The sequence below is a fragment of the Haemaphysalis longicornis genome, unplaced genomic scaffold (assembly GCF_048455015.1).
Source record: "Haemaphysalis longicornis isolate Haplotype H1 unplaced genomic scaffold, Haemaphysalis longicornis Haplotype H1 scaffold_169, whole genome shotgun sequence".
NCBI classification, from domain to species: Eukaryota; Metazoa; Arthropoda; class Arachnida; order Ixodida; family Ixodidae; genus Haemaphysalis; species Haemaphysalis longicornis.
In genome coordinates, this window is record NW_027526275.1 from 65,243 (window position 1) to 75,188 (window position 9,946).

Below are 9,946 nucleotides of genomic sequence, written 5' to 3' on the forward strand. Positions count from 1 at the left end.
AAAAACTTGTGCTCCTTGTTCACAGGAATTGGCACATTCGCAAGAGTGATGTCTGGGTCCGGGTGGACCCCAAGCTTCCTGGAGAATACAACACAAGAGCTCTTTCCGGGATTAGTTTTAAAACCATTCTTGTCTGCCCAGCCGGCAAGCTTCTTGACGCCGAGCTGGACTTGACGTTCGCAGATGGACATATTACATGATTTAAAAGATATCTGCACGTCATCTACATACATGGAGTAAGAAATTGTAGGAGGCAGTGCCTTCCCAAGGGAGTTCATTTTTACTATGAAGAGAGTGCAGCTTAGAACTCCGCCTTGCGGCACGCCATTTTCTTGCACGTGTACCTTTGACAGTGCAGAACCAACTCTGACGCGAAAGGTTCTCTCCGACAAATAGCTAGCAAGGGTGTTAAACATATTACCGGAAACACCGAATGACTTCAGGTCAGTAAGGATCCCATAACGCCAAGCGGTGTCATAGGCCTTTTCTAGGTCGAAAAACACAGTTAAACAGAACTGTTTATGCACGAAGGCATCCTTAAAGGACCACTGACACCAATTTTTGTGCCTGATATTATTGTACCATTCGCTTCCTTTACCTGCCACGACGTCATGCGTAAAGTATGAACAGCGTGTGTAGAGTGGAACATATTTTAATTTAATGGTAAATGTAGCCCCCACGAGACCTCTCTTCTTTCGACTGCCACCGAAATCGACATCTCGTGACGTCGACTCAGGAGAGCGAACGGTGGTGACGTCATCGCGATATTCCAAAATCCGTGACGTCGCGTAACAACAACCGGCGGATCGCAAGGCAGTCGCATGGAGCAAGTTCCGAGCCTTCTATTTCGTTCCGTAAGCAGTGCTGTGAGCAGTACACGATGCATTGGTGTTCAGTGAAGAACTGTAAATCGAAAACGGGAAGTGGAGTTTCTTTTTTAGCATTTTCTCGCGACGAGGTGGTGCGTGATAAATGGGTCGAATTCGTGCGCCGCAGCGGTCGCCCTGAGTGGGTTGCGAAGAAGAGCAGCGAACTGTGTTCGCTCCACTTTTCAACCGAGTGCTACAGTGAGAACCCGGAATACCTGTCGAGGTTTAACCTTTCAAAAGGTCGCGCATGGATCTTTCCCGGGTCACTGCCAACCATTCTTCCCGGCGCACCTGTGGCTGAGAGCGCAGCAGCGACGCCCAAGCGCCGTAAGCGACAGGTTCGTACGCCTATTGTTTATGTCACACGGTGTATACATTTCTGACGCAGCGCTTGGCCTAATCGCCTGCATTCCTATGGTATAATGCAGGAAGATGCAGCAGCAGAAAGCGGCGCACGAGCTATCGACAGCGCCGACGTCGCGATTGCACCAGCGAGCGAAGGTCTGTGATAGCGCTTGTCTCGCGCGCTCGGAACATCGCTGGGCTTCCGAGTGCTCCGGCGGTTTGTTTGAAACACGCTAAGCCGCTTTCTGTACAAAGTAATGCACCTGCCGGCAAGGTATAAAGAGCTTTAGACCTACGATAAAAAAAAAAAAAAACTGCACGTTATGAGCTCGCTCTCGAGTCTCGGTAAATAACCTGCTTGTTGCGGCGCTCTATTTAGACCAGTTGAGTGGCGCTTTCAAAACCAAGGACAAACAATATAAACAGCACACCTCTAATTTGTTTGGTTACTTTGTCGCGCTTTTACGTATAGGAATACAGACTGCAAGTGACAGCTAAATTGCTTGTTGGTAGTGGCAGTGACAGGGGTGTGCTTTAGGCAAAGCTGCTTGCTGCAGGGGAATGTTTGTAGTTGTGAGACAGTGAAGCAGAGAGACAGCAATTTTTTGCTGGGTTATCATACAGAAACGGTCACTGAGCTGTCTGTAGCTGGCAGCGCTTGTCTCAGGAGAAAAAAATCAGTGTGAGAGGTCTTGGCATCCACATTTGGGTAGAAGGACATTTCATTCAAGCATATGTTTTATTCATTGTCTTTACATTGGCCGTGAATGAATGACAGTTACAAAACCTTACCGTGGGAAACTTGCGCACTGATTTTTGTACACCAAGAAATTGTAATAGCCACAAGATATTGTAAAAACCATGGTAATGTAAGTTTCTAGCCCTCTGGAAATAAGTGACATAAAAATATTAACTTTATTTTATAATTGTATCAATGATAATAATAATAATGAGCACCTTTCATCTGCATTCTGGCACGCAATGAAGTGACCCCTTCCTCCAACCTCCTTCTCCTCCTCCTCTCTCTCCTGAGGCAAGCTTATGGATGTTGTACCCTGCACTGAATGTGTTTCGTGTATGAGGTGATTGCGTGTAAGAGCCTTCTCCAGGTCTTTTGACCGAAGCACCCGGTGTGCCAAAGCAAACAATCCTTGACCATTCATCATTGAAGTGCGAGCATTGTACCAAAATTCCTTGATATAGTTCATTTCTTGCCTTTACATTCAGCCATTGCACCTGCATCATCTGCTGCCAGTCCAGCCAACGAGGCATGGACCCCACCCAGAGTCGGCCACGTGGATGCACAGACGCAGGCCCACGCACACGTAGCCATGAAAAGCACGCAGGTGAACCGCAGGCCCACAACCCGTTCAATTGGTGTGCAAGCAGGAGGTCCCGCAACCGAAGATGCCGGTGCGTTCCCTTTACTGGAGAAAAAGCTCATTTGTACCGAATTCAAATGCGTGTTTAGCCAAACCAATTTTTCAGAAATTTTCCTCCAACACTAACACTATAAAGGCATTTTTGTACAGCGTAATAATTACTTTTTCATTGCTTCTTTTCCTTCTTAGTAACGTTTTTTCACTCCTTTAAATAGATGAGCACTAAGTTGCTCACACAGTTCAGTGCAAGCTCTCACCAGTAATAACCTGATCTTGCTTCTAGGGTGCCAAACTGATTTGGAGCTCCCCGATGTCTTGCTGCATGAGCACATGCATCAACGGCTCTGCTCAACGCCTTGTCCTAGTGTGCCAGACCACCTGGAGCTGGAACCAATGGACACGTCCATTCCATTCAGAGATGATCCTGCAGATGAGACTTACGACCCTGCACTCGAAATGTCAACGGCGTTAGTGCCTTTCAAATTTCTGCTTACTAATTGTAAACAGTTTGGACAGTCCTCCAGTTTAAGATTTTAGCTATTTTTTTTAATGTTGGTTACCTTTGCAGTTTCCAGTTGTTGGGCAAATATCTACCTATGATGACAAAACCTGTAACATTACATGTTGCTCGCTCGTGTGTTGTCTGCCATAATGGTGCCTGACCAAAACCTTCCTCATGTCTTTCACAATAAGCCTTGTCTGCTTGGTTTCTTGGTTTAGAAGAAAGTCAACAGGTAAACGTTTCCAAAAGAAGTAAATGTAAAGGTTACAACAGGCCATATGATCCGTCACTTTTGTAACTTTAGATGAAGGCTGTTAAAAAAACCCGCTGAATTTTTGTTTTTTGAAGGGGAGTTTTACATGTGCAGTATGAGCCCACTGCAGCGGAGGGCTAGGTTTTGATTTGTGCCACCTGGAAGCCTTCAACATACAGTAGACTCTCGATTAACGGAACTTCAAGGGACCGAAAAAATTAGTTCCGTTTAACAGGAGTTCCGTTTATTGAGAGAGATGTGCAAAGGTCAAAATTTATGTGGCTACGCAGTCGTAATGGCATTTCATGGAACTCTAAGTACTAGAAGGTGAATGCACGTGAATGTTTTTTAGAAAGCAAAAAACCTACAAGAGGTATAGGCACAGCATTCACAAAGTTCATTTGGCAACAATGAGTTGCTGTGCACTACAAAATGCATCAATTATTTTTGTTTGAGTCCTTGCAACTGCATCTTCACGGAGGCTAGAGGCCTCAACTTCGCCAGTGCTTGCATGCCACGGAATTTCGAGGACGGCAACGCGGTAATGAAGTGCGAATAGCACCACGATGGCACGAACCAGGCGGCCAAAATCTTGACGCACAGCCTTTTTTGTGTCCATCAGGAAAACTGCTGCGGAAAGAATCAAAACAATATCTGGTGGCTTAGAATGTGTGTGTGTGCTTTGCCTCCTGAGGTTAATGAAGAATTTGTTTTGCAGTCACAGCGATGTGCTCTCTACGTCATCAAGGAAGTACATCGTCTATGAGGAATGCTTGATGAAGTGCTTCAAGTTCTGCAGGGAGTGTCTGCGCCCAACCAAGTCTTCATTGGAGGTGGGACAATTATGTTACAGTTAAGCCTGGATGTAGTAAACCTCTGTGTAGGAAATTCTTGGATTTAAGGAAGTTTTTCAATTCCCCATTTCCAGCCCCGTTAAAACCCTTGTGTTTGCGACCTCTATGTAACGAAGGCGTTGCGGCGGTTGACCTGGATGTAGCGAAGTCGCTAAGCTAATCGGTCATTGCTTTTTGCACTTTTACTGAAAAATCGGCCGGAGAAATGCACCAATTCAGCGAATACTAGCACTAATGTAAGGAGCCAGCAGATACAAAAACGTCTAAATTGCCTAAAAACGAAATTCATGATGATGATGCACGGAGCGGCTAGCACCATCCCGTGGCTACTATAGCATCCACTTCTGGTTTTGCTTCTCTAGTGTGACACCACACCAGGTAGCGCGAGTAACTTCACTTCACTTCCTTTTTCCCCAGAATAACGAACTACCGTGCGTTTCCACGTGTGAGTGCAGAGTTGGTTCGAGAGTTAAGTTTTGAGATGCCACGCCTGCCTATCGGCTTGTAGTGGCACACCTTTACTGCTATCTTCATCGATGAGGGGTTGTAACGCCAGAAAATAAAGTTTTGTCTTTTCAAGACAGGCTCAATTTGAAATGCCGTCTCCGACGGCGAGAAAGAATGCCGCCGCCCGGTACAGTGTTCAAGCTAACACCCTCTTCAACATCTTGAGTGCAGAAAAGAGCATCAAGTTCGTGAAAAGGCGCTCTTTCAGCACACGTTTGGTTCTTGAAGCGTGTCAGGGCACCAAAAAGTGTCAAAAGCAACAGTGACACATCAGTTACGTTTACATTTACGAATGCATTTACGAAGGCCTTGCCACTTTGGAGGAGGAGGAGGAGGAGGTAACCTTTATTGTGGTAAGAAGACTGTATGTGAAGTGCGAGTAGAAGGGGGGGTGCACCATGTAGTGCCTAAGCTAGTGCAAAAGCAGCAGGCGCAACTCACAGTTTTTCACTCTGAAATAAATTCTTAAAGAGAGTTCATGTTCACTGAGCTCTAGCATTTTGGCTTCGTTTTTGCTTCATTCCCCCAACTTAAAGGAGCCATGAAGACAAAATGTGTATTACCCTGTACAAAAAATTGAAAGCTGAGTTTCACCTGTGCACTATGATGTTTGTAGCTATTACAAAGCTTCAACCGTTTTTCATTTCAGGTGACAGCCACACTCGTCGTTGTGACCTCAATGTGTGAGATGATGATGATAGTTGGGTTTTATTGGCGCAAGGCCGACTATGGGCAAAGAGCGCCAAAGAAGAAGTTACTGAATTATGATGAGACTGTAAGTAATAAAACATGTGACTAAAAGTAAAGGTGATGCAAAACAAAAGACAATGGAGATGGCTGGTGTATAGGGCCAGGGTGATTACACATGATATGACAAGAGCTGCAGGAAGTTTACCTCAGCTAAAAACTTAAATACACGTTGACTAGAAAACATTGGTTCGTCGGCTAAAAAGTATGATGGGTGCAAAGGAATGTGTCGTCTGTATAATTCAGGGAAATGTTTGTGTCGTGTTGTGTCAAGTGCCTTGCATGTGATTAGTATGTGGACTACGGATAGGCCCTTTCCACACCTGCTACACGTGGGTCCCGAAGTTCCAGTGAGCAGGTGGGAGTGCGTAACATGTGTGTGGCCTATCCGCAGCCTAGCCAGGGCGACTTCAGTGTATCTGTTGTGTGAGTCAGTTATGTAGCGTCCCAGTTGTGGTTTTATTACGTGTAGTTTGTTGTCTGTTTGTTGACTCCAGTGTAATTGCCATGTGTGACGAAGCTGTCGTCTGATGTGTGTCTTTAGGTCGGTGTAAGGTATTGTTGTTATGTCAACTGTGGTCATGAGAGCAGCAGCACCAGCCATTTGATCAGCAGTCTCATTGCCAGGGATTCCACAGTGACCTGGTACCCAGCATATAGTTATTTGAAGATTTGAGGCATATGCAGTCATGAGTACCTTGAAAAGAGCATTGATCACATAGTTTTTTGACGACCTTCCTGATGACAGTGCCTGCACAACGCTTAGAGAATCTGTGTAGACGATGGACTTTGCAATCTTATGTTCGAGGATGTGGTTTGAAACGAGTAAAATGCCATAGGCTTCTGCCGTGTAAATACTGCTATGAAAATTCATTGTCTTAGTTACGGTAAAATTTGGTCCGTGCGCTGCACAAGATACTGTAGAACCAGTTTTGGACGCGTCGCTATAGAATTCTGCGCACCTGTACTTGTCCTGTAGGAACAGGAAGTGCTGCAGAATTGCATTCCTGGGTACCCTATTTTTTTCTACACGAATGAATGACAGGTCGCATGTTACAGGACGAAGATGCCATGGTGCGATGAAATTATGAATGGGTGTCTTGTGCGTGTCTGATAGGGGGACATGGAGTGCAGAAGCCTCTTCCCTAACTCTGAGAGAGAACGGTAAGGGAATAGACGGCCTGTTTAAAAAGAGTTGTAAATTTGATGTATCGTTCATGATGGGATTAAAAGGATGGTTGGTCAGAGACACGATCTTGGATGCATACAACAGGTCAACATACTCCCGCTGATGCCCTATGCACCATTTGTCGCACTCGACATAAAGACTTTCAACAGGGCTAGTGCGGAATGCGCCACATGAGAGGCGAAGGCCAAGATGCAGCACTGGGTCGAGCATTTTCAGTGCTGTTTTTGTAGCCGACCCATACACGACACTGCCGTAGTCGAGCCGAGACCCCACCAATGCTGTGTACAGGCGCAGCAGGAGTTGTTTGTCGGCCCCATAAGATTGATGTGAGAGGACCTTAAGAATATTCATTGTTTTTAAGCATTTGCATTTGAGCTGTCTGATATGTGGGATGAATGTAAGTTTTTCGTCGAATAAAATACCTAAAAACTTGTGTTCCTTGTTCACAGGAATTGGCACATTCGCAAGAGTGATGTCTGGGTCCGGGTGGACGCCACGCCTCCTGGAGAATAGAACACAAGAGCTCTTCGCGGGATTAAGATTAAAGCCATTCTTGTCAGCCCAGGCGGCAAGTTTCTTGACGCCGAGCTGGACTTGACGTTCGCAGATGGACAGGTTACACGATTTAAAGGATATCTGCACGTCATCTACATACATGGAATAAGAGATTGTAGGTGGCAGTGCCTTTCCAAGAGAGTTCATTTTTGCTATGAAGAGAGTGCAGCTCAACACTCCACCTTGCGGCACGCCATTTTCTTGCACATGTACCTTTGACAGTGCAGAACCAACTCTGACGCGAAAGGTTCTCTCCGACATATAACTACAAAGGATGTTCAACATGTTGCCCGCAACACCGATTGACTTTAGGTCACTGAGGATACCGTACCGCCAAGCGGTGTCATAGGCTTTCTCTATGTCGAAAAACACCGTCAGACAAAATTGTTTATGCACAAAGGCATCCTTTATATATGTTTCAAGAGCTACGAGTTGATCGTTCGTTGATCGCCCCGCCCTGAAGCCTGCCTGGCAGCTCTCGAGAAGACCGTTGTACTCAAGGAAGTACACGAGCCTGCGATTTATCATCTTCTCGAGAAGCTTGCACAGGCAGCTGGTCAGGGCAATGGGTCGATAGCTAGCAGGAGAGGAAGGGTCCTTCCCTTCTTTCAAGAATGCTACAACTATGGCCTCCCTCCAAGACTTTGGAATGTGCCCCGAAAGAAATATCTTGTTTTAAAGGTGAAGGAGTGTTACAAGAGTGTCTGCGTGTAAGTGCTGTATCATTGTATATGTAATGTTGTCTGGGCCTGGAGCTGAGGGTTTACACGTGCTTAAAGCAGCCCTCAGCTCATGTAGTGAAAACAGCGAGTTGTAAGAGGTCTGTGATTTGTTGTTGTCGTGTAGGGACTTCTTTTCACAACATGCTTTATGTTTCAGGAAAGTGTTTGTGTAGTGTGCTGAACTGGACACGAGTTGGAAGTGTTGTGCGAGTGTGTCAGCCTGGTCTTCGAGTGTGTCCCCTGCAGTGCTGACCAGAGGCAGGCTGTGTGTTTGTTGTCCCTTGAGTTTGCGTATTCGTGTCCATACTTTCCTTGTGTCTGTGTAGGAGTTTATTGATGTTATGAATGTACGCCAACTCTCTCGTTTTGCCTCACGGCGCACACGTTTTCCTAACGCCTTGGCCCGTTTGAACAAGAGGAGGTTTCCCGACGTGGGGTACCGACGAAGGATACCCCACGCCTTGTTCTGGGCCTCTCGCGCCCGCCTACAGTCCTCATTCCACCACGGCCTCCGCTGGTTGCGCGGGGCACCAGAGGCGTGGGGAATGGACCTTTCGGCGGCGTCGAGGATGTGCGCCGTGAGGAGTTGGGTAGATTCTTCAACGTGTAGGTGTCCTATGGATGTGTGGTGTAGTTTGGATGTCTCTGTAAATGTATTCCAGTTAGCTCGTGTTTCATTGAACCGATTATGGGAAGATGGACTGCATGGGCCTTTACCTATGTATGTAAGTGAGGTGGGGAAGTGGTCACTGCCATATGGGTCCGTGGCCACACCCCACTCAAGACATGGAAAGAGAATTGCAGAGCCAATAGCCAGGTCAAGATGTGAGTATGTGTTGTGACCTATGTTATGGTATGTAGGCTGTTTATTGTTGAAAAGGCATGCTCCAGAGGATGTAAGAAACCTCTCTATCAGGCGACCCCGGGCATCCGTACGAGAAGAGCCCCAAAGAGAATTGTGAGCGTTAAGGTCGCCTGTTAGAATGTACGGTTCGGGCAGCTGGTCAACCAGCGCCTCGACGTCAGAGCTCGAAACTGTAACATCAGGAGGAATGTATATGGAGCATACCGTTATCAACCTATTAAATATTATTAAGCGTATTGCTACAGCCTCAAGGACGGTGTTCAAGGTGACAGGGTGGCATGCTAAGGATTTCCGGACGATTATGGCCACACCGCCAGAAGAGTGTGTGCAGCCATCCCTGTCCTTTCTGAAGACCATGTAACTATTCAAGAAATTTGTGTGCTTGGAATTCAAATGTGTTTCCTGAACACACATTACACTTGGCTGATTAGCATGCAGTATTTCGTATACATCGTCAAGATTTTTAAGAAGGCCTCTACAGTTCCATTGAATTATGTTTTCTCTTCCCATTATTTAGTGTGAGAGCTACTGGAGTGTGTGTGTTTGTTTATGTGTCGTCTTTCGGGGCTGTGACTCTCGCCTTTTTTGGCTTGTCGGGAGGCTTTGGCGTCGGGACGCGTTCCTTGCGCTGCGTTGTAGGCACGAACGGCCCGACATCCATGTCGTCGTCGGATGTCCGAGGGGTGCCCGACGGACCGGGCCCCCCGGACTTGGCCCCCCCTCGGGAGCCCTTCGTTTGAGCCGCCACCGCCGAGGGCGTCCGGGGCGCCAGAGGTGGCACGGGCGGTGCGGTGGCGGTGGGAGCCGGTGCGGGGCCCGTGGTGTCCATGGCACTCTCCAACGGACTGGAGGACGGGGAGGCAGGGACGGGAGCGGCACCGGTCCCGACGGAAGAGGTTGCCACCACAACCGCTGCTGCCTCAGCAAGCGGCGTGGTGGCGGGTTGGGCTGCCAGAGGCAACCCAGGGGGGGGCGGAGGGACCAGGTCAGACTCGCTGAACTGGGTCCCTGTGGAAACCAAACGCCGCTCCGCCCCCCGGCGAGCTGCGTCGGCGTACCTCCCCAGAGGGAAAGAGGCGAACCTCTTCCGCGCCTCTGGGAAGGTGATGTTTTCTGTGACCTTGAGATTGATTATTTTCTTTTCTATTTGGAACTT

At 47.5% G+C, this 9,946-nt stretch overlaps 2 protein-coding genes across 5 annotated transcripts in view; one reads left to right on the forward strand and one right to left on the reverse strand.

Moving 5' to 3' along the window:
• The window catches only part of LOC144166326 (uncharacterized), a 156,240-nt gene that overhangs the window by 9,437 nt on the left and 136,857 nt on the right, over positions 1 to 9,946 (reverse strand). The window lies entirely within an intron of this gene.
• On the forward strand, positions 1,104 to 4,288 carry LOC144166318 (uncharacterized). The gene is made up of 6 exons (XM_077695843.1): positions 1,104 to 1,207; positions 1,298 to 1,370; positions 2,442 to 2,627; positions 2,880 to 3,063; positions 4,070 to 4,184; positions 4,280 to 4,288. Exons 3-6 carry the CDS (start codon positions 2,546 to 2,548, stop codon positions 4,286 to 4,288), a joined length of 390 nt encoding a protein of 129 aa, XP_077551969.1. The 5' UTR covers positions 1,104 to 1,207; positions 1,298 to 1,370; positions 2,442 to 2,545.